Consider the following 25,797-nt stretch of genomic DNA (forward strand, 5'->3'; position numbering starts at 1 on the left):
ATCAACCTTTTATCCACCAATACATAATCTAATAAACTACTTTCATTACGTGCTACATCATACCTTGTATATTTATTTATCCTCTTTTTCATAAAATATGTATTACTTATTACCAAATTTCTTTCTACACATAGCTCAATTAAAGGCTCCCCATTTACATTTACCCCTGGCACCCCAAATTTACCTACTACTCCCTCCATAACATTTTTACCCACTTTAGCATTAAAATCCCCAACCACCATTACTCTCACACTTGATTCAAAACTCCCCACGCATTCACTCAACATTTCCCAAAATCTCTCTCTCTCCTCTACACTTCTCTCTTCTCCAGGTGCATACACGCTTATTATAACCCACTTTTCACATCCAATCTTTATTTTACTCCACATAATCCTTGAATTAATACATTTATAGTCCCTCTTTTCCTGCCATAGCTTATCCTTCAACATTATTGCTACTCCTTCTTTAGCTCTAACTCTATTTGAAACCCCTGACCTAATCCCATTTATTCCTCTCCACTGAAACTCTCCCACCCCCTTCAGCTTTGTTTCACTTAAAGCCAGGACATCCAGCTTCTTCTCATTCATAACATCCACAATCATCTCTTTCTTATCATCTGCACAACATCCACGCACATTCAGACTTCCCACTTTGACAATTTTCTTCTTCTTATTCTTTTTAGTAATCTTTACAGGAAAAGGGGTTACTAGCCCATTGTTCCCGGCATTTTAGTTGACTTTTACAACACGCATGGCTTACGGAGGAAAGATTCTTATTCCACTTCCCCATGGATATAAAAGGAAAATTAATAAGACCAAGAACTATTAAGATAAAATCAAAGAAAACTCAGATGAGTGTGTATAAATAAATGTGTACATGTATGTGTAGTGTGACCTAAGTGTAAGTAGAAGTAGCAAGACATGCCTGTAATCTTGCATATTTATGAGACAGACAAAAGACATCAGCAATCCTACCATCATGTAAAACAATCACAGGCTTCGTTTTACACTCACTTGGCAGGACGGTAGTACCTCCCTGGGTGGTTGCTGTCTACCAACCTACTACCTATATATATATATATATATATATATACACATACATACATACTCGCCTGTATGTGGTTACATGGGTCGAATCACAGCTCCTGTGTACTCACCTATGTAGTTGGTAGTTGCAGGAATTGAGTCCTTCAACTTGTCGTTTACCAGATTCACTCCCTTCTAGCTTCATGGATCCTATCATACTTACTCCTAAAACTATGTATGGAGACTGCCTCCACCACTTCAAAATCGTTCCACTTCCCGACCACTCATAGACTAAAGAAAAGCTTCCTGACAATGCTGTGGCTCATCTGTGTCTTTAACTTTAAGCTGTGCCCCCAAATTCCCATATCTTGTTTCTCAAAGAGCCTATCCCTATCTGTCCTATTAATTCCCCCGAGGATTTTGCGTTATCATATCTCCTTTGGCTCTTCTATCCTTCAGCATCGTTAAGATTAAATTCCATTAGCCTCTCCTCTTATCTCATGCATTTTAGCTTTACAAGTCTCAATGAATACTTCTGTACCCTCTCCAGTATATTAACATGCTTTTTCAGGAGTGGGTTTCATACTGGTGCTGCATAATCCAAGATGGGCCTGACGTATGTTGTATGAAGGACCTGGAATGATTCTGTTAGGATTCCTGAAGGTTACTCTGAGATTTACCAGATGAGCATTGGATACAGGGATTCTGTTATGAGTAGTGATATACTGGGCACTATGGTCATCCCTAGGTCTTTCTCTGAGTGAAATCTGCAACCCTGTCCCTTAAGTTTACACTCAGTGTCCAGTCTTCTTGCCCCTATCCCAATGTTCATAACCTTTCATTTGCCAGAATTTAATTCGTCACCCCTTAGCCAACCAATCTTACAGTTTGTCCAAAGCCACTTTGAGCCTTTTTGTTATTCTCTTTAGTTTTATATCAGTAAATAGGGATACATCTGATTCAATCCCATCTGGAATATTATTCACATAAACTAGAAACAGTAAAAGTCTTAATACAGATGCTTGTGGAACCCCACTGGTTACTATGCCATTCTGACATCTTTTCTATCACAAAGGATGGTTTACCTGTGATGGTGTTTCTGTATATTCTATCACAAAGGATGGATTATATACAAAAGGTAATCAAATATGTTAGCTTGAGGTAGGAGACTTCAGTACTGATGAGAATACCATCAAGCATTCTTCAGTACACTAATTCTTAGCAGACAAGAAATTTGATAGTTTGCCTGAATCTATTCCCTGGATGTTAGCCAACTGTTGTGTCACATTCTTGAGCAAGATCTCAATGACTGTTCGCCACCATAGAATAAGGTCATAACATTATGGCCAGAACGATCCACAATTTGGGAAGGAAACTTTAGACGATAATAGGTCTGTCCTAGACTATTATAAAGTTGTGATTTGACAATGGCTCAGGACAAACTGTAATGTTCCTTCTCCAAATTGTAAGTAATAGTGAATTTTTCCAACTACTTTATTAATTTTATTCTCCTGTACATTAAATATCTCAGACTATTTTTTATTTTATTTTACAGGGAGGGAAGGCAAGGAAGCTCAAAAAGCACCTTGGGGAATTGGAAGCAGATTTGATCCAAGGAAAAGGGTAGCTCTAAATCTTTAGATCAAAGTACCTCCCCTGAAGGGCCAGATACAATAACTTGTAGAAATGCCTTCTTTGATCCCATTAATACATGCTAAACTTTGTACTGAGAAAGGAATCTTCCTTGAAGGCTGTAAAATTTACAAACCTAATTTGGAAGTTCTAAATCCATAAGGAAAATGTAATGCCTACAGAATAGCTTGACTTTCTAAGTGCAGTGTCAACTTCAGTACCTAATGGTTATATAGCAGGGGCTACTAATTACAGTATTATATTCATGGGAATCACTTAAATCCATATATAGCAGCTGGGAAATGATAGGCAATTATGTTTGAGTCCTGGAAGTGGAGTATAGCTCTTAATTTTTTTTATCAAGAGCTCTTCACCAGCATCAAAGTGCCAATATTGATGGTGAAATACTGGGTGGGAAGTCTGTATTAACTTACACAAAATATTCTTGGTTTACAGGTATAAATAAAAATAGTATCAATTTAAATTTTTATTTAACTTAAAGAAGTTTTTCTTGTATAATTAGTACTGTATTATGTAATTTGTATTGATAAAACTAATACAATCCTAAAATGGGTACTTATAGAAAAATATATTAAAACTCTAGTTATGATTGGCTAAGGCACATTAGCTATGTAATTTCCACTTTTTAACATAGGTACTTACTGAAATACTTTAAGAATTAATCTTCTGAAAGATTACACTAAAATTAAGCTGTACCCAAACGTGGCATTTGTTAATTGTAATTGTAAGGCATACTCTTAACAATATAAATGTAACTATGTGACATCTATAGCACACGTCCATTGAAATAAAAAAATATAAATTCTTGAAAAATCAACCTCCAAAATTATATAAATTAATACTTTGGAATACTCTTGAAAAAAAGGTCAGCTCTTTTAAAATTCCTATATAGTAGTGCAATTCTTTGTAAATGCAACTGAAAAAGCCCTTAGAAAACTGAATAGCACATACTATGACAACTTTTCTATACACTATTCAATATTCAAAATCCTTTCTTAATTCCATTTACTAACAACCGCACTATGCAGACGCTTCATAAGAGCTGATTCTACTAATAACAATCACCCTCATTTTGCAACTGTTTTTCTTTCATTTCTATGAAAGGCACGTTATGATTTGTGAAGAATGTTATCCTTATGGATAGTCAGAAACATTTATCATGACACCTCTAACTTTATGAATGAGTAAGAGAGGGGTATTCATCAGTCATAAGCGCAAAAGTACGGCAGTTTGGGCAGTTAGACTGTCGTTTCAACCAATCTTTGATGCATTTCTCGTGGAATACATGCTGACACTGGAGGGGTACAGTAGAGCTAGCACTAAGAGCTTCCAGGCATATGGAACATGACTCTTCTGCCTTCATTCCTTCTTCATTTACAGGGCCCTTCCATTCAGGTCCTGGAGATGCACCTGGGCCTTGGGTGAGTCCTGCCCAAGGAGCCACTGTGGCCTGCCCACAACCAGCATGGCGAGAACGTAGTTGGAGCTTCACTCGTTCTACAATCTTTTCTGTGCTCATTCCTGACAGGCTATTATTATTCTGATTGCGAACTTCACGAAGAGCAGAACATATTTCAGGCCTGAAAATATGAAAAAGTATGTTAAATTTTTATTAGCAAAACTAATGCCTAGCTTAGACTAATATGAGGTTACAGTATATGAAAGTAAATACAGTATAGGCACTGAATATTAAACACTTGCAATGTAATGATTAATTTAGCGTTTATCAGTAACACAAACTATTATAACTCATTTACTATTTATACATCATACTACAAAACTGTTTTGATTTACATTTCCTAATGTAATACCTTTTTTTCTTTTTTAAATATCGGCCGTCTCCCATCGAGGCAGGGTGACGCATCATTCAAATCTTTTACCAACATTCACACGCAACCACTGTCTTCGCAGAGGTACTCAGAATTGACAGTTTAGATGCCCCTCCAAACTGCAAATTTCCCCATCCCTCCTTCAGTGCAAGCACTGTACTTCCCAATGCCAGATTCAAGTCTGGCTAACCAGTTCCCCCTGAATCTCTTCACAAAATATTGCCTCTCCTCACTCCAGTCTGACATGTTCTACACATGCCTGCTGGATGTCCAAGCCCCTCACATACAAAACCCCCTTTACCCCCTCCCTTCAACTGGTCACATCTTAATTAGGTTTAATGACGAGGCATCAGCAATAACTTTATTCAAGCAATAAGTAACATTCACTGTCATGAGAGAATTTAACAACAGGTCACAGCAGAGACTAAATACTTCATACCTAACCAAGAGCATCTTCAGATCGAGTGATAAACAGCATAAAATGAAAAAAAATACAAGACTAGGATTAATGCGCATATAACTAGCAAAACTTTATACATCAATACTGTACTTGCAAAACTTATAAGAAATCTAAACAGCTGTATTATGCTAACAGTTTTGATGAGACAAAAAAGAACAATTCCATTATTTTACAAGTACAATAGCCAAACATTCAGCAATAAAATGACACCTAGCAATATTATTATTATTATAATCAAAAAGAAGCGCTAAGCCACAAGGGCTATACAGCGCTGCAGGGCAGGAAGGAAGCGAGGGCATTAGGTGGCAAAAGGGAGATGGATGAGTAATAGGTTACGGAGAACAGCGGGGCAGTGGATGGTGAAAGGGTTAAGGGCAGCAAGAGACTGAGCTAGAAAAGGCTGAGGGGAGTGCGAAAGGTATCATCATCAGAGTTTGTGGAGTAAATCAGTCATTTTCAAGAAGTCAATGAGAGAGTCAGGATTAAAGGAGGGTCCATCAGCAAGAAGGGAAGGTAAAGAGAGAGTAGTAGAACGAAGACGACGTTGGAGGTAAATTCTGCGTGCTCGTTGATAGAGAGGGCAGTCTAACAGAATGTGGCTAATCGATACTGGAACTTGACACTGCTCACAGAGAGGAACAGGGTGCCTCTCCATGAGATACCCATGAGTAAGACGAGTGTGGCCAATGCGAAGGCAGGAGAGAGTGGTCTCCCAACCTCGGCACTGATGACAAGAAGACGGCCAGTAACCTATGCTCGGTTTAATATAAAGAAGTTTGTTACCGAGCAGAGTTGACCAACGTTGTTGCCAACGGGTGTGAAGGTGGGTAGCTATTGCAGCAAAATAGTCCAGAAATGGAACACCTCTATAGGAAATTGGTAAGTCATGTACTGCTGACCGCGCAGCAGTGTCTGCCTGTTCATTGCCCTATACGTCGACATGACCAGGGACCCAACAAAAAACAATATCTTTATGCTTGGTAGAGATACGGCGTAGCCAAAGTTGGATACGGAGAACTAGGGGGTGAGATGTATCAAATTTTCGTATAGCCTGTAGAGCACTAAGGGAGTCTGAGACTACCACAAATGATGACACAGGCATAGATGCAATATGAATAAGTGCTGCAAAAATGGCATACAATTCAGCAGTAAAAATGCTAGCCGAAGATAGTAAATGCCCTCGCACGACACTGTCCGGAAACACTGCTGCGAATCCGACGCCATCTGAAGACTTAGAGCCATCTGTGTACACAGCAATGGCATGAGCATGAGAGTGGAAGTGATCAAGAAAAAGAGAGCGGGAAGCCACCGTAGGCAGTTGGGCTTTCGAGCAAGGGAGTGAGAAAGAACAGACCCAAACAGCTGGAACTTCCCAGGGGGGTAGGGAAAAGTGAGATGCTACATGAACATATAAAGGTGGTAACTGAAGGGAAGATAAGAGCGAATGTAGGCGAAGAGAAAAGGGACAGAGCAAACAGGGGCGGCGAACAAATAAAGAATGTCTACTAATATCGGTGACCATTCTATAAATGGAAGGATTGTGGAGATCGTGAGAGCGTACATAGTAGCAAAGGAAATGGGCATCACGGCGATCAGACAAGGATGGAACATTCGCTTCTGCATAGAGGCTCTCAACAGGGGAAGAGCGAAAAGCACCAAGGCATAAACATAATCCTTGGTGAGGGATGGGGTTAAGGCTAGAGAGAGTAGCAGGAGAGGCCGGTGAATAAATCTGGTCACCATAATGAGTTTGATAAAACGAGGGGAATGTGGGACAATCAGCTCCCCATGAAAGATGAGCAAGGGTTTTAAGAAGGTTTAGCCGGCTGTGACAAGTTGCCTTCAGAGAGGTAATGTGAGGTTTCCAGGATAACCTACGGTCAAAGAGAAGGCCTAGAAACCTGACTGTATCACGTTTGGGATACGGGAGCAATAGGGATACAAAGGATGATCGGAGATGACAGAGCGTCTAGTGAAAGTAATTTGGCGAGTTTTGGTACTGGAAAATTTAAACCCATGCGTGGTGGCCCAAGTGGAAACACGGTCGACCGCATGCTGGAGAGAGACTGCAATGAGATGACAGTCAGCGCCTGCACAAGCAATAGCGAAGTCATCAACATAGAGTGATGACCAAACATTGGGTGGAAGAACAGAGGCCAAATCATTTATAGCAAGGAGAAAAAGTGTTGTGCTCAGAACACATCCCTGAGGGACACCTTCAGCTTGGACGAAGTCCAGGGAAAGCACATTAGTGACTCGAACACGGAAGTGTCTGTCAGTTAAAAAGTTCTTAACCCTTTGAGGGTTTTCGTCGTACTAGTACGTTTTACGCGTAGGGGTTTTTGACGTACTAGTACTCATAAATTCTAGCGGCCTCAAATCTAGTGGGAGAAAGCTGGTAGGCCTTCATATGAAAGAATGGGTCTATGTGGTCAGTGTGCACAGTCTAAAAAAAATCCTGCAGCACACAGTGCATAATGAGAAAAAAAAAACTTTGACCATTTTTTTTTAATAAATCAGCTACTTTGCAGTGTATTTTCGTATGGTATTTATTGTTGTATTCTAGTTTTCTTGGTCTCATTTTATAGAATGGAAGACATATTACAGAAATTGAGATGATTTTGACTGGTTTTACAAAGAAAGGTGCCTTGAAATTGAGCTCAAAGTAGCAGAAATGTTCGATTTTTACCAAACTTCAAAAGTAAACAAATCGTGCCAAGCGTGCAATACACGTCAACTGGTGAGTCTAATATTCTTTCACAAGTGCACCAATAATATTTATACCATTTTTTACACTAATGCAGTAGTCTGCATAACAGTAAATCTTATATTTTTTGTGAAAATAAAAATTCAAAGTGGAAAGCAAAAGAATATAAGAGGGGACTTGAGACATGACTAATGACTAGAGGAAATGTCATTTTAGTGCCAGGAATGTCTTTCTTGTTTATTCTGGACCCTATTCCGAAATTGGCATCTTTTGAAATTTGTGTGAAATTGGCAAAATTGCTAAATTCTGACCACTGTACTGGATAGTTGAATTTCATAAATGAGTGGTTTCTTGCATCCATTCGATAGAAAAAATGGAGTTCTAGCGAAATATTCATGTTTTTTGTCGACTAGTACAGTGAAATTGGCCGAAAATGGGGCTCAAAGTGGGCAAAATCGCCGATGCGTAAACATCGCCGAGACCGCTAACTTTGCGAGAGCATAATTCCGTAAGTTTTCTATCAAATTTCAAACTTTTGGTGTCTTTATGATCGGGAAAAGATTCTCTATCTTTTCATAAGAGAAAATAATTTTTTTTTTTTTAAATTTGGCCGACCCTGAGAACGAGTTTCGGAGAGGGCCTGTCGACCCTCAAAGGGTTAAGGAAGGATGGTAGATTGCCTCGGAGGCCTAAGGAGTGGGCTTGGGCCAAAATATTATACCTCCAAGTTGTGTCATATGCCTTCTCAAGGTCAAAAAATATGGCAATAACTGAGTGATTGTTCGCAAAGGCATTACGAACATACGTATCCAAGCATAGTAAGGGGTCTATGGTAGAATGGCCCTTACGAAAGCCATATTGACTAGCAGAGAGACTGTTGTGTGTCTCTAAATACCACATTAAACGTCGATTTACCAGATGTTCCATCACTTTGCAAACTGCACTAGTAAGAGCGATGGGACGATAGTGGGAGGCATCATGTCCTGTAGTACCCGGCTTGCGGAAAGGGAGAACAATGGCAGATTTCCACAGCTGGGGAAGAACTCCTTGTGCCCAAATAAGATTGAAGAGGTGTAAGAGGACTACAAGGGCTGACTGATGTAAATGTAACATACGAATATGAACGTCGTCAGGCCCAGCTGCCGATGATCGGCAAGCTGAGAGTGTTGCCTCCAGTTCCTGATGTGTAAAAGGCACATTATACTGTTCTTCTCTGAGAGAAGAAAAGTCCAAGGGTACTAACTCTCTGGCAGACTTTGAGGAAAGAAACGAGGGGCATAGATGGAGCCCCCGGGAAATACGGACCACATGAGTGCCAATTTCAATGGCAACGTCAAGAGGGTTTGCTACATCATTACTGGCGACCCGTAGAATGGGAGCCGGGTCAGTAGAGTATTTACCACTCAATTTCCTCACTTTTTTCCAGACTGCACTCATAGAAGAAGCAGAGGTGATGGTGGAAACATAGTCTTGCCAGCAAGTGCGTTTAGCATCACGGATGACACGGCGAGAGATCGCACGCTTCTGCTTAAAATCAAGAAGTCTCGCATTGGTTCTATTGTATCGGTACCTGCCCCATGCAGCGCATTTCAAACGTACTGCACGAGCACAAGCAGGAGACCACCAAGGCACGCACTTCTGAGAATGCCTGCCTGAGGTTTGGGGTATAGAATGAGAAGCTGCGGTATAAACTGACGTCGAGAAGAGGTATAGGAGCTCATCAATGGAGGATGAAGAAGGAACCTTACTAAAAGCAGTGAGTTGTGAGTGAAGGTCCCAATTTGCCCGATCAAACTGCCAGCGAGGACTAAGGAAAGGTGGTGAATATGAAGGAGAAGTAAGAATGATTGGAAAATGATCGCTGTCATGTAAGTCCGGTAGAACAGACCAGGTGAAGTCTAGTGCAGTGGAGGAAGAGCAGACTGACAGATCGATGCAAGAGAGAGTATGAGTACGAGGATCAAAATGGGTGGGAGTACCCGTATTTAAAACATGGAGGGGGTGAGAGGCGAGAAAAGCCTCCAACTGGATGCCACGTGAGTCACAATGAGACCCCCCCCAGAGGAAATGGTGGGCGTTAAAATTGCCAAGTAACAGAAGTGGTGGTGGTAAGGATGAGACTAGAAAGGCAAAATCTGGGATAGAAAATGCTCGAGAAGGAGAGAGATATAAAGAACATATTGTAAACCACTTATTCAAGTGGATACGGGCTGCAGTGTAATGCAGCGAGGTATGGACAAATAGTTGACAGTACGGAATATCATTGCGTAGAAGGGCACTTTCATTAAAGGTCCCATCTGAGAAAGGATCTGAAGAAGACAATAAATTATAGCCTGAGATAGGTTGGAAAACAGCTGAGTGTAATTTTGGTTCTTGTAAGCAAGCACCAACAGGGGAAAACCTGGAAAGCAACATCTGAAGCTCACCCCGATTACCCGAGGCCGCAGATATTCCACTGTAAATAGGCCATGATTGGCAATGAAGAAAATACCAGGAATCCGTAGGGAAGGGCATCTACGGACTAGAGGGGTTAGAAAAGTCAACGTGTGGTGGCATTGGAAGACGTTCAAGCAGCGAAGGAACGGAGCGTTGCGAAGAATGGAGTTGTGAAGATGGAGGAGGGGGAAGAGAAGGAACAGGAGGTGAATCAGTGTCCATTGAAGGTTTAGTCTCTGCAATATATTCTGAAATGGCTTCAAGTGTTTCTGAATTCAAAGATGTATGGGAGACCATATTGGAGGTAGAAGGAGGAGGGTGAGTAAAGATAGGGACAGTAATGGACTGTACCAAAGTAGAGGGGGACGAAAAAGTGTAGGGGACTGGAGATGAAGTGTGTGTGTGGGGGGGGGGGGGACAGAAGAGGCAGAAACCTGGGAGGTGGCAGAAGAGGGAGAAACTTGGGAGGGGACGGGGGTGGAAGGCATAGTACGAGGAGGAGGGTGAACCTCCACACTTGTAATAGGGCCAGAGAGAGGGGAAGAACTAGGCACAGAGACTGGAAAGGTAAAGTGTGGAGGTGGAAGAAGGGAAGGAAGGGGCAAAGAAGATTTGAGCAATGTGGATTTTTTGGACTTCTGAGAAGTAGAGGGGCGATTGGTATGTGTCGTACGAGGTCTTGTCGATACTGGGGCTTATGAGGAAGGATGCGAAGTTGTGAGAACAGACTGAGTTGTAGTCAGGACGTCAGAGCCAAGGACAGCAAAAGGATTAGATGCCAGAGCGGCTATGGGAGGGGTAACAACAGAGGAGGCTGCAGAAGATGGGACCCCAGAAGTGGGGGGATGTTTGGAAACACGAGAATAAGAAACACGGGGTAGTCTTCCTTGGAGGCGGAGATGAGTAACTGCCATAGCATAAGGGAGACCTTCTGCCTCTTTGAGGCAACAGATTTCACGCTCATTTAAGTAGACCTGGCAACGGCGGGAGTACGAAGGATGAGCTTCATTACAATTAAGGCAAGATGGAGGTTGGCTGCAAGATGTATTAGAATGGTCGGCAGCACCACAGATTGGGCATTCGGCTATAGGTCTGCAATATTTCGCTGGGTGACCAAAACGCCAGCAATTTCTACACTGTTGCGGTGTAGGGATCACGCTGCGAACTTGGAACCGATGTCCCGCAACATAAACAGAGGACGGGAGTTCTCGGCTGTCGAAAGTTAATCGAGCCACATTGCAAGGGTAACGCCTCCGCCCACGGGCAGGAAGGACATAAGTGTCTACTTTGAGGATTGGGAGATCCTGGAGATCCAGCTGTTCAAGAATGTCATTGCCACATGACTGGAAATTTTGTTGGACTATGGGATGGGGCAGAATGACAGTACCACTACAAGAATTGAGAGAAAGATGTTTTTCAATAGTGATAGGAGTAGTATCGATATGCAAAAGGAGAGAAAGATCATGAGCTTGGGTAGCATTCTGGACAGTGACGATGCACGTACCGCTCGAGTGCATGAAATGAAATATCTCTACCAACATGACGCAGGAGCGCTTTGCCAATACTATGGTCAGAAAGGTAAGAAGAAGTCGGTCTTAAAGTAAAGAATTTAGTCCATTGTGTGGTCCGAAACTGAGCGTGGAGAGGGAGTGCATGACGTGTCGGTCTTTTCCGAGTAGAATGGGAAGGTAACGAAGGAACATCATCAGGAGATTGACGTTGGCGTTTAGGAGTAGGACTGGAGTTGGTCCGTCGTGAAACGGGCTGGAGATTCAAAAATTGCCGTACCGTAGAGGGAGAGGCCGGAAGTATAGTCAAAGGAAAGCGGAGGTCAGACAAATCAAAGGAGTCAGGCGAAGCCCCGGTACCTGAAGCGGTTGAGGAAACAGCACCAGCAAGAGGTACAGGGGCATCAGCAGTGTCCGAAGAGTGGTCTAAAAACAAGGCAGGGTCAGAATGGGGTGCGGTATCAAGAAGGGGCCCGGGGGTAGTGGGTTCATGGATTGGATTCTCCATGGTTAGGTTACTTCTTTGCTTTTTGTTTTTAAGAAAAAAAAAAAAGAAAGAAAATAAAATAAAAATAAAAAAAAAAGAATAAATAAAAGGGGGGAGCGGGGAGGAATAGTTCCCAGGAGGAATGAAAGGGCCGGAAATCTCCCTCTGTGCCCAAGAGGACCTCAGCACCGCTAGTAGCGCAGATGCAGCATGGAACCCGTGCCATACCCTACCCTTCATGCCAGTAAACCAGCAATCCGGGATAGCAACCTCACATCTGCCGAGCTTCCTCGGTGGACAAAAGAGAGGGCGGCCGGATATCCGCCACAAAGCATACCTCCTTCGGCCACCACCCCCGGAATCCGAAAGGTGGTTTTCAGAGATACACCCGTCGCCCGAAAGACACCCAAAGCTACACTCCGGGATACCGGAGAGGGATCAGGACATCCCCAGGCGATCCAGATTCCACGGCAAACTACGCCACCGCCAAGAACCTCAATGGAATGGGATGGACCCCGGTATCCTTTCCCCTACCTAGGAACTAGCGCGCCTGTGGGAGAAATCCCAAAGGCCAAAAAGAGGAAGGGCAAAAGGGAGGGGTGGGGAGGAGGAAAGGAAAAAGGGGAGGATGGGATAGGGAAGGGGGGTAATTAGGTTCGGTCTGAGGAAGGAGACCGACAGGTCTAATTCCTCAGACCAAGAGCCTCTTCACCACAACAAGGAGCCCCCGTTGAAGAGGACACCTAGCAATAAAATGCTAGGTGTCATTTTACTGCTAGGTGAATGTGATTTTTCAGAGTAGACAATGGGATGTGTGCTCATGTACACACCCCAATATGATCCTACAAAAATTACCGTCTCTTGAAACAGCAGCCCTGCTTATCCTTACCATTAGGAAACTGCTTTACAGCCAAAATGGCATGTAAATAAAGTCATTCTTTACTAGTTTTGGGTTACTGAATTTGAAAATGATGCTTAAAATTGTTACAAATTCACTGTTTGTAAAAACACTGATTCATGCTGGTTAATTTTATCCTTGACTTGAGAAAGGAGTAAGGGCAAACTTCGGCCAATAGGACTCGTCAAGCTGAGAGGGAATAGTAAGAGGAAAGGAGAGAGTAAAGGGAAAGGGAAGAAAGGGGCAGTACAAGTCTGAAGGTGAAGAATAAAGGGGCAGTACAAGTTTGAAGGTGAAGAATAAAAAGCAGCAACAGAAACTAGTGACAAATGATGGTCTTAGCTTTACTAACAGTGCCTCTTCTACAGCTGTAGGAGCCTTCAAGGAGGTGACGATGCCTGTTAAGGGCTCGTCATCAAGAGCCCTTCACACCCAAAAAGCATTAGGTTGAATCGATGTAAGTGAAATCATTAAACAGGTATGTTACTAATGCTGAATACTGCATATACAATTTTTTTTTTTTTCAACAAGTCAGCCGTCTCCCACCGAGGCAGGGTGACCCAAAAAAAAAGAAAGAAAATCCTCAAAAAGAAAATACTTTCATCATCATTCAACACTTTCACCACACTCGCACATTATCACTGTTTTTGCAGAGGTGCTCAGAATACAACAGTTTAGAAGCATACACATATAAAGATACACAACATATCCCTCCAAACTGCCAATATCCCAAACCCCTCCTTTAAAGTGCAGGCATTGTACTTCCCATTTCCAGGACTCAAGTCCGACTATATGAAAATAACCGGTTTCCCTGAATCCCTTCACTAAATATTACCCTGCTCACACTCCAACAGATCGTCAGGTCCCAAGTACCATTCGTCTCCATTCACTCCTATCTAACACGCTCACACACGCTTGCTGGAAGTCCAAGCCCCTTGCCCACAAAACCTCCTTTACCCCCTCTCTCCAACCCTTTCGAGGACGACCCCTACCCCGCCTTCCTTCCCCTATAGATTTATATGCTTTCCATGTCATTCTACTTTGATCCATTCTCTCTAAATGACCAAACCACCTCAACAACCCCTCTTCTGCCCTCTGACTAATACTTTTATTAACGCCACACCTTTTCCTAATTTCCACACTCCGAATTTTCTGCATAATATTTACATCACACATTGCCCTTAAACAGGACATCTCCACTGCCTCCAACCGTCTCCTCGCTGCTGCATTTACCACCCAAGCTTCACACCCATATAAGAGTGTTGGTACTACTATACTTTCATACATTCCCCTCTTTGCCTCCATAGATAACGTTTTTTGACTCCACATATACCTCAACGCACCACACCTTTTTTACCTCATCAATTCTATGATTAACCTCATCCTTCATAAATCCATCCGCCGACACGTCAACTCCCAAGTATCTGAAAACATTCACTTCTTCCATACTCCTCCTCCCCAATTTGATATCCAATTTTTCTTTATCTAAATCATTTGACACCCTCATCACCTTACTCTTTTCTATGTTCACTTTCAACTTTCTACCTTTACACACATTCCCAAACTCATCCACTAACCTTTGCAATTTTTCTTTAGAATCTCCCATAAGCACAGTATCATCAGCAAAAAGTAACTGTGTCAACTCCCATTTTGAATTTGATTCCCCAAAATTTAATCCCACCCCTCTCCCGAACACCCTAGCATTTACTTCCTTTACAACCCCATCTATAAATATATTAAACAACCATGGTGACATTACACATCCCTGTCTAAGACCTACTTTTACCGGGAAGTAGTCTCCCTCTCTTCTACACACCCTAACCTGGGCCTCACTATCCTCATAGAAACTCTTTACAGCATTTAATAACTTACCACCTATTCCATATACTTGCAACATCTGCCACATTGCTCCTCTATCCACTATCATATGCCTTTTCTAAATCCATAAATGCAATAAAAACTTCCCTACCTTTATCTAAATACTGTTCACATATATGCTTCAATGTAAACACTTGATCTACACATCCCCTACCCACTCTGAAACCTCCTTGCTCATCCGCAATCCTACATTCTGTCTTACCACTAATTCTTTCAATTATAACCCTACCGTACACTTTTCCTGGTATACTGTTGCAACCCCTGAATGGGTTACAATGATTATTATGTATATATGTAATGTATATTACCTTTTCATTTAATTTTATATTGCTTATATTTGCGATAATAGCTAAATCGTAAATGTATGACTTTATATTATTATTTGACTGTTATATTGTTATTTAGCTTATGTTGTTAGGATGTACATAAAATGTGCTCAGTTAGTCTTGATTGTCAAACTACTGTAATTATCGCTTGTCGCTCGTTATACTGCCGGCTTCTGAGCTGCAGTTGTCCACGTAGCTATCACGTGATCGAGGGGGGGGTATCCTCACCTCTCGTGAAATTGTCAGTCTGCTGGAGACTCGCTTGCTGGTTGGACAGCTTGTCTGTCTGACAGTCTGCTGGAGACTCGCTTGGTGGTTGGACAGATTGTCTGTCTCATTATTCTTGTTAGTTCTGTAGAACTTTGTTCACAGAACATTGTATAGACTTAGTGATTTTCGACGTTGTACTGAGGTTGTGTGTCACATTGACACTCTGAACATCTCAGGTCCCGAGCTATAGCTTCTGACCTAATTTTGTACTGGTTCCTGTGTATTGTCACAGTCACAGTTTTACCTATGCTGAACAAAGATTCAGTATTATGGGAGTTTTGTAACTTGTGGAGGATCTGCAGATGGTCCCTACTTAGTGTCGTTATATCTCCTTGTTCCTGATTCTGTGTCGCAGTCGCTTGATATTGTATTGCTATTGGGCTTAGCATTCTTTGTTGTTCAAGCAGACTGTTCGGGTTGCCAGTCGGTCAAGAAGTCAGTTTATTTGAGGACTTTGTCAGTCACTTGTTTAAGTCTTATTCGAGTCTTGAGACATAGCTAACTACTTAAGAGCACTTACACGCATACACACACTTGTACATATTTGTAATATCTTATTAAATGTTAATGTACCTGACGGTACTTAAGAATTATAAATGTGATATGTGCTTTCAGCACAATAATATTGAACTCGAGAGATTGATTTTATTTTGATTGCTGTAATTTAATTTAATTTGATAATATACCTCTAGACAACTTACTACTTAATAAATTTATTAAATTTTAATTTCTCTAGTTAGTAGCCTACCAGTTGTAATCCTAAAGCACTATTGAACCATACTGAATTTTAATGGATAATTGGACAAGGATACTGACTACTTGTTACGAAAACCCAGTAACAGGCTGGATGCTAGAAGGGCAGTCCTTTCTAGTATTCACTGGAGATCTCTAAGCTTTTAGAATCGCGTTTTTTGTAACAAATGGGGGCCTGTCCGGGAGGCTCTTGATCCAAGGTGTTGCAGAAATTGTCCAGTTTGACATACTAGTAACTCTATGATCAAACACTTTGAGTACTTTCCTAATCTGAAGACTTTGAGTTTAGTCTTGTACAACATACCAGGTGGATGTATGTACTTGACTGAGTCTCTTGATCCAAGGAGATGGAAATACTGTTTATGAGTTCTAGCTCTAAGACAACCAACACTAAAATTCCTATTAGGATTATAGTTTCCCATAATCACTCTCTCGTAGTACAATTATTTTTGTGATGTATGCCATAGTGAAACAGTTAATTGATACTCTGACTTTGTCTGAGTTAAGTACATTAAAACTTCAGACGTGTTGGCAAGTAGCCAAGTATCTCGGTGTGACGTATAACAGGAATTACACCGCTGAAACAGTCAGAGCATTAATTAAAGATATATTGTTTCCTGCTCATACAGAGATGTCTGATTATGATTCAGATTCAGAAAGCCTAGTGTCACAATTAGGAAGTATGGCTCTATTTGAAGTTGAAGAAAGAGCAACTAGAGCAGAAGTGAGCCTCGTGTCTGAACCTAGTGTAGCTCAGTTCTCGCTCACACCTTCCCGCCTCACTGACACTATAGTACAGAGTATAGCTGGTAGTATGACACAGCCTAATACTATTACAGTGTATACTACACCTGTATTTACTTATCCTAGACCAGATCTAGACTCTCTAGAGACGGCTGGACCAAGTGTCCGACCTAAGGACCGTCCAGACCATGTTAATTTCCCTACTCCTCCATTACCCACTGGTCCTATCTCTCAGGAACAGTTTGAGAGGTTTGAACGCCTCCTTATGTTGCAGACTGCACAAATAGAGGCACAGAGGAAATTGAATGAAGAAGATTTCCAAAGAGAAAATGTTCGTCTGTTAAGACAACAGACTGATAGATCACAGGACACATTTAATGTGCAGAAAGCTGCATCCATGGTTCCTAAGTTTTTTGAAAGTGACTTAGACACATATTTTGATGTGTTTGAGAACCAGGCACGTGCTATGAACTGGCCACGTAAGCACTGGGCAACATTGCTGCATACAGCGTTGACGGGAAGAGCTCAAACGTGTTCTGCAGCCTTACCATTTGCCAAGTACATTAGTTATGACGCTGTCAAACAAACTATTCTAGAGACGTATAATTTGTTACCTGTAAGTTATCAAAGAGCATTTCGTACGTTACAACGAAGACAAGATCAAACTTGTGTAGAGTTTGTTCGTGAGAAAAAAGTTGCATTTGAGAGATGGACTAGAGCTGCTAAATGCACCAACTACGACAGCCTTGTTCAGTTGTTACTACACGAAGAGTTTAACAACTGTATGTCTGCTGACATACAAGAATATCTGATCGATCATACTACCTCGGATATTCTGGAAACTGCAGCATTAGCAGACAATTACGAAATTTCTCACAACCTTGTACGTACTAAAACACACAGAAACAAGGTAACTAAAAATTGTCCTAGAAGTTGGCAACCTAAATCAGCTGCTCATTGCCGGCCTGATGTACCTGCTACTGTAACTTCTCGTACCTTTACCAGGAAAACTCACAATCCTGAATCTGTCTCTGTGGCTAGACAGAAATCTGATATCGAGAAGAAGAAAGTTAAATGTACCTATTGTAACAGAAAAGGACATACTAGAGAGTATTGCTATAAGTTAGAAAGAGATACGAGATACAGTTGTGCGGCTGGCGCCCCCACTCAAGTCGTATCCTCTTCCGAGCAACAAAGACTCCAAAAGCCTAGCAATGCCTCTGATCCTACTGTTTTAGATAATGTTACTCAGGATAGATGACTAGCGTCAGAAAGTGTATCTGACGAAAAGATTCGTTCAGCGATGAGTCCTTACTTTTCGAGAGATAAAGTAGGATTTGACGAATCACATCTAACTGAGATAATTTCTTTCAGAGACACTGGCAGTTATCTCACGTTATTAAGAGAAGATGTACTGCCCATAACTGACGATACCTATTGCAAGATAGATGTATTATTAGAAGCCTATGGAGGGGCTGTTATAAAAGTGCCTCTGCACAAAGTTTATATTGAAACAAGCTATTATACTGGTTATATTTCAGTGGGTATATCCAGTGGTGTATTTCCCATCAGGTCAGTAGACTTGTTGATAGGGAACGATATCCTTCATGCTGGTATATGTAAAGAACCACTTGTGATTGATAATAACACTGATGATAATTATGCCATTGAAGCTTGTAGAGAGAAACCTATTTTATTTCCTCTCAGCGCAATTACTAGAGCTATGTCAAAGATACAACAACCATCCTTGTCTCCTGTTGAGTTAGTGGATGACAATGATTTGGGGTTGAATATGTTGTTTAGTGACGCTCTGCGCCCAGGATCATTAACACTGACTCCCCCCGGTCATCAACCTAGTCAGGACACAACTGACGTTAAATTTCTAACTCATGATGATTTAATCAAGGATCAGTTTGTTGATCAGTCACTGGAAAGACTGAGAGATATAGCAGTTACTGAGAGTGAAGCAAAGGATCTCGATAATTGTTACTATTATAGTAACGGTGTACTGATGCAGAAAAATACATGTAAGTTGTCAGCTGATAGTGTTTCTACCACAGTCAAGAATCTAGTTGTGTTACCAGTTACATTTCGTGAACAAGCCATTGATTTTGCTCACAATAGTCCCATAGGAGGACATTTGGGTGTCAAGAAGACACTCGGTAAACTGGCAAAACATTTTACTTGGCCAAAGATGAAGGAAACAATAGCTGATCATGTGCGACGTTGCCACGTGTGTCAAGTGACAGGCAAGCCAGCGCACACACCTCCACCTGCGCCTCTCATTCCTATCACCGTGCATGGTGAACCATTCTCACGTCTTATTATTGATTGTGTTGGTCCTTTGCCTAGAACCAAACTAGGAAACCAATACTTATTTACTATTATGGACGCTGCAACACGCTATCCCGAAGCTATTCCTATGAGAAAAATTAATGCTCGTGCTATTGTGAGAGCGCTGATGAAATTTTTCTCCCAGGTTGGATTGCCACGAGAGATACAATCAGATCAGGGATCTAATTTCACTTCTAAGATCTTTCGAGAAGCATTATCCCACCTAGGAATAAAGTCTGTACTTTCAACCAGTTATCATCCACAGTCACAAGGGGCTCTAGAGAGATTTCATCAGACACTGAAGTCTATGATGAGAGCTTATTGTGAGCATTTTTCTAGAGACTGGGATGAGAGTATACCTTTTCTTCTGTTCGCTATGAGAGAAAGTGAACAAGAAAGTCTCGGATTTAGTCCGTTTGAATTAATATTCGGACACCAAGTGCGTGGTCCTCTCGCAGTGTTAAAAGACGTGTGGACAGGAAAATCAAATCCATCATTGAGTACTTCACCTTCATTAATGCAACAACATTTGACAGCCGCTAGAGAGCTAGCTTCGAAAAACCTAGTTTCAGCCCAAGCTAGAATGAAGCAACATTATGACAAGCGTGCTGTCTCTCGTTCTTTTAAAGCAGGAGATAAGGTGATGGCTCGGAAATTAGTACCAGGTCATGCTCTACAAGCCAGGTATGATGGTCCCCTGGAAGTAGTGAAAAAGCTTAGCGACGTAAATTATTTGGTACGTACGCCTGGGAAAAAGAAATCTAATCATGTGTACCATGTTAACCAGCTCAAGGCATACTACGCTAGTCCTCTACCTACTACTTCTATTCTTCCTAGGACAGAGGAAGAAAACGTCAGTCTACCTGACATCTCTAGAGGTATAGAGGTTCGTTTAGAAAATTCAGTGACTCTACAATCACTAGACGATTTTCTTAGTAACCTTGGGAGTGATAAAGCCGTTGATGTTAAAAACATGATTTTGCATTTCCCTGAATTGTTCGGTGATGTTCCTAAACGTTGTACTCTGGGTGTACATGACGTTGATGTACAGGGAGCATCACCCATTAAGCAATCACCATATAGAATGAGTCCAACAAAGCATAAAGCATTGAGAGAAGAGGTTGATTTTCTGTTGTCTCATGGACTTATTGAACGCAGTAAAAGTCCATGGGCATCTCCCTGTATTTTAGTGCCTAAACCTGACGGTAGTTTCAGGATGTGCACTGATTACAGGAAAGTGAACTCTGTCACCTTGCCTGATGGTTATCCTCTACCTCGCATTGACGACCTTATTGATCGTGTGTCAGGAGCCCAGTTTGTCAGCCGTTTAGATCTCTTACGAGGCTATTATCAAGTCCCGCTTACTGAACGTGCTCAAGAAATATCTGCTTTTACTGTTCAAGATGGATTGTTTAACTACCTCGTCACCCCCTTCGGCCTATGTAATGCGGCTTCTTCATTCCAACGTATAATGAACGAGTTGACCCACAACTTAGAAGGAGTAGAAGCCTACCTTGACGACTTAGTGGTGTACAGTGACGAGTGGGAACAGCACTTGACGCGTCTCAGAGCATTGTTTGAGAGACTGGCGCACTACAACTTCACTGTCAACTTAGCCAAATGTAGTTTTGGTCAAGCCAAGATTACCTATCTAGGCTTTTGTATCGGCCAAGGTGAGGTTGCTCCTATTGAGGCTAAGGTTCGTGCAATTTCTGAATTTCCAGTGCCACAGGATAGGAAAGGAGTACAGAGATTCCTGGGTATGGCAGGATATTATCGCAGGTTCTGTCCAAACTTTTCTCAGATTGCCGCTCCTCTCACTGAGCTTACTAGTAGCAAAGTTCAGTTCACCTGGACTAGAGATTGTTCAGACTCGTTCAAAAGGTTGAAGCGCTTGCTTTCCTCTGCTCCTGTGTTGAAGAGTCCTAATTTCAATCTTCCCTTCTTTTTACATATAGATGCGAGTGGCTATGCAGTGGGTGCTGTGCTGCTCCAACAGTCAACATCCACTGATATTCTCCATCCTATATGTTACTATTCATCTAAGCTTAAACGACACCAAAAAAATTATGCCACTATTGAGAAAGAGGCTCTAGCTCTTGTGGTGTCATTGGAACATTTTGACGTGTATTTGGGCACTTCCCCATTTAAAATTAACGTTTTTTCTGACCACAATCCACTCACTTATATAAATACTATGAAAAGTAAAAATGCTAGAATCATGAGGTGGGCCCTCAGAATCCAACCTTATTCTATTAGCATAAAACACATAAGTGGTCATTGTAATGTAATTGCTGACGCTCTGTCTCGTCCTTAATAATTATCAGTTACATTAAATTAACGTAATTTTATGCCCAAATACCTTTTGTTACTTGCTATCTCAAATTCTGTAAAGTAACTTAATCCCTCCAGCCCATATTAACTATATATACTCATGTCATGTCTAATTATTATATTTATATATTCACAGTAATGTTGTGTGAGGAGGAGACAAGCTGAGTGTTGAGTGAGTAGTGTGGTGCGGGTGATGTACTGCGTGACGCAACACTGTCCTGTCGCAGAACCCCCCCCCTCACTACACACCTTAAGCTGTTTCATACTCAGATGTTCATACTGCCTCACATTCCACCACCACTACTTAAGAGTGGAATGCAGTCTCCTCTACTATGATCGAGCCTCAACGTGCCCTCCTTGTCAGCGCTATCCTGTCTCTACACTGATGTATATAACCACGAGTATGAAGATATACGATACTGTGTACTGCCCTAGTACCTAGGGGCATATCCTAGTGACGGACGCTGTGAAATTGTAGAGGTGCTTGGGACGAGAGTGACTAAATAATTTTTATATTATATAATATTGATATGAGTAACCAGAAATAATGTAAAAGACATTCATGCAACTCCTAGTGCGACCCTCTGTCGTGTTGGGGGGGGTGTTGCAACCCCTGAATGGGTTACAATGATTATTATGTATATATGTAATGTATATTACCTTTTCATTTAATTTTATATTGCTTATATTTGCGATAATAGCTAAATCGTAAATGTATGACTTTATATTATTATTTGACTGTTATATTGTTATTTAGCTTATGTTGTTAGGATGTACATAAAATGTGCTCAGTTAGTCTTGATTGTCAAACTACTGTAATTATCGCTTGTCGCTCGTTATACTGCCGGCTTCTGAGCTGCAGTTGTCCACGTAGCTATCACGTGATCGAGGGGGGGGTGTCCTCACCTCTCGTGAAATTGTCAGTCTGCTGGAGACTCGCTTGCTGGTTGGACAGCTTGTCTGTCTGACAGTCTGCTGGAGACTCGCTTGGTGGTTGGACAGATTGTCTGTCTCATTATTCTTGTTAGTTCTGTAGAACTTTGTTCACAGAACATTGTATAGACTTAGTGATTTTCGACGATGTACTGAGGTTGTGTGTCACATTGACACTCTGAACATCTCAGGTCCCGAGCTATAGCTTCTGACCTAATTTTGTACTGGTTCCTGTGTATTGTCACAGTCACAGTTTTACCTATGCTGAACAAAGATTCAGTATTATGGGAGTTTTGTAACTTGTGGAGGATCTGCAGATGGTCCCTACTTAGTGTCGTTATATCTCCTTGTTCCTGATTCTGTGTCGCAGTCGCTTGATATTGTATTGCTATTGGGCTTAGCATTCTTTGTTGTTCAAGCAGACTGTTCGGGTTGCCAGTCGGTCAAGAAGTCAGTTTATTTGAGGACTTTGTCAGTCACTTGTTTAAGTCTTATTCGAGTCTTGAGACATAGCTAACTACTTAAGAGCACTTACACGCATACACACACTTGTACATATTTGTAATATCTTATTAAATGTTAATGTACCTGACGGTACTTAAGAATTATAAATGTGATATGTGCTTTCAGCACAATAATATTGAACTCGAGAGATTGATTTTATTTTGATTGCTGTAATTTAATTTAATTTGATAATATACCTCTAGACAACTTACTACTTAATAAATTTATTAAATTTTAATTTCTCTAGTTAGTAGCCTACCAGTTGTAATCCTAAAGCACTATTGAACCATACTGAATTTTAATGGATAATTGGACAAGGATACTGACTACTTGTTACGAAAACCCAGTAACAGGCTGGATGCTAGAAGGGCAGTCCTTTCTAGTATTCACTGGAGATCTCTAAGCTTTTAGAATCGCGTTTTTTGTAACATATACTCAGTAAACTTATTCCTCTATAATTTTTACAGTCTCTTTTGTCCCCTTTCCCTTTATATAAAGGGACTATACATGCTCTCCGCCAATCCCTAGGTACCTTCCCCTCTTTCATACATTTATTAAACAAAAGTACCAACCACTCCAACACTATATCCCCCCCTGCTTTTAACATTTCTGTCATGATCCCATCAGTTCCAGCTGCTTTACCCCCTTTCATTTTACGTAATGCCTCACGTACCTCCCCCACACTTACATTCTGCTCTTCGTCACTCCTAAAAGATGGTATACCTCCCTGACCAGTGCATGAAATTACTGCCTCTGTTTCTTCCTTAACATTTAAAAGTTCCTCAAAATATTCTCGCCATCTACCTAATACCTCCATCTCCAAAACTACTAACTCCCCTACTCTGTTTTTAAATGACAAATCCATACTTTCCCTAGGCTTTCTTAACTTGTTTAACTCACTCCAAAATTTTTTCTTATTTTCATTAAAATTTCTTGACAGTGCCTCTCCCACTCTATCATCTGCTCTCCTTTTGCACTCTCTCACCACTCTCTCTACCTTTCTTTTACTCTCCATATACTCTGCTCTTCTTATAACACTTCTGCTTTGTAAAAACCTCTCATAAGCTACCTTTTTCTCTTTTATCACACCCTTTACTTCATCATTCCACCAATCACTCCTCTTTCCTCCTGCCCCCACCCTCCTATAACCACAAACTTCTGCCCCACATTCTAATACTGCATTTTTAAAACTATTCCAACCCTCTTCAACCCCCCCACTACTCATCTTTGCACTAGCCCACCTTTCTGCCAATAGTCGCTTATATCTCACCTGAACTTCCTCCTCCCTTAGTTTATACACTTTCACCTCCCTCTTACTTGTTGTTGCCACCTTCCTCTTTTCCCATCTACCTCTTACTCTAACTGTAGCTACAACTAAATAATGATCCGATATATCAGTTGCCCCTCTATAAACATGTACATCCTGGAGCCTACCCATCAACCTTTTATCCACCAATACATAATCTAATAAACTACTTTCATTACGTGCTACATCATACCTTGTATATTTATTTATCCTCTTTTTCATAAAATATGTATTACTTATTACCAAATATCTTTCTACACATAGCTCAATTAAAGGCTCCCCATTTACATTTACCCCTGGCACCCCAGATTTACCTACTACTCCCTCCATAACATTTTTACCCACTTTAGCATTGAAATCCCCAACCACCATTACTCTCACACTTGATTCAAAACTCCCCACGCATTCACTCAACATTTCCCAAAATCTCTCTCGCTCCTCTACACTTCTCTCTTCTCCAGGTGCATACACGCTTATTATAACCCACTTTTCACATCCAATCTTTATTTTACTCCACATAATCCTTGAATTAATACATTTATAGTCCCTCTTTTCCTGCCATAGCTTATCCTTCAACATTATTGCTACTCCTTCTTTAGCTCTAACTCTATTTGAAACCCCTGACCTAATCCCATTTATTCCTCTCCACTGAAACTCTCCCACCCCCTTCAGCTTTCTTTCACTTAAAGCCAGGACATCCAGCTTCTTCTCATTCATAACATCCACAATCATCTCTTTCTTATCATCTGCACAACATCCATGCACATTCAGACTTCCCACTTTGACAATTGTCTTCTTCTTATTCTTTTTAGTAATCTTTACAGGAAAAGGGGTTACTAGCCCATTGTTCCCGGCATTTTAGTTGACTTTTACAACACGCATGGCTTACGGAGGAAAGATTCTTATTCCATTTCCCCATGGATATAAAAGGAAAAGTAATAAGACCAAGAACTATTAAGATAAAATCAAAGAAAACTCAGATGAGTGTGTATAAATAAATGTGTACATGTACGTGTAGTGTGACCTAAGTGTAAGTAGAAGTAGCAAGACGTACCTGTAATCTTGCATATTTATGAGACAGACAAAAGACATCAGCAATCCTACCATCATGTATAACAATCACAGGCTTTCGTTTTACACTCACTTGGCAGGACGGTAGTACCTCCCTGGGTGGTTGCTGTCTACCAACCTACTACCTTTGTGTAAATAAATGTCTAAATAAATTTCCTTTGAAACTTTAGCTAATCGACTACTACAGTCGTGCTCCTTTTCAGCACCCTGTAAACCGAAGCACAAAACCATTCAAAATTTTTAGACCAGTGGAATTAAAACTTTGAAGCCAATTTTCTCAAAACCAAGTTCGACGATCAGCATATATACAGTGGACCCCCGCATAACGATTACCTCCGAAT

At 41.2% G+C, this 25,797-nt stretch overlaps 1 protein-coding gene across 15 annotated transcripts in view; it reads right to left on the reverse strand.

Annotated features, from left to right (window-relative positions):
* Positions 1–3,131: 3,131 nt before the first annotated feature.
* The window catches only part of LOC128700178 (E3 ubiquitin-protein ligase TTC3), a 323,006-nt gene continuing 300,340 nt past the window's right edge, over positions 3,132–25,797 (reverse strand). For all 15 annotated transcript variants that reach the window (XM_070100694.1, XM_070100699.1, XM_070100700.1 and 12 more), the window contains one exon: positions 3,132–4,258. In XM_070100694.1, the coding sequence (XP_069956795.1) occupies positions 3,853–4,258 (406 nt within the window). In that variant the 3' untranslated portion in view covers positions 3,132–3,852. The remainder of the gene's footprint in view (positions 4,259–25,797) is intronic.

This window comes from Cherax quadricarinatus, chromosome 74 (assembly GCF_038502225.1).
Source record: "Cherax quadricarinatus isolate ZL_2023a chromosome 74, ASM3850222v1, whole genome shotgun sequence".
In the NCBI taxonomy this organism is placed as follows: domain Eukaryota; kingdom Metazoa; phylum Arthropoda; class Malacostraca; order Decapoda; family Parastacidae; genus Cherax; species Cherax quadricarinatus.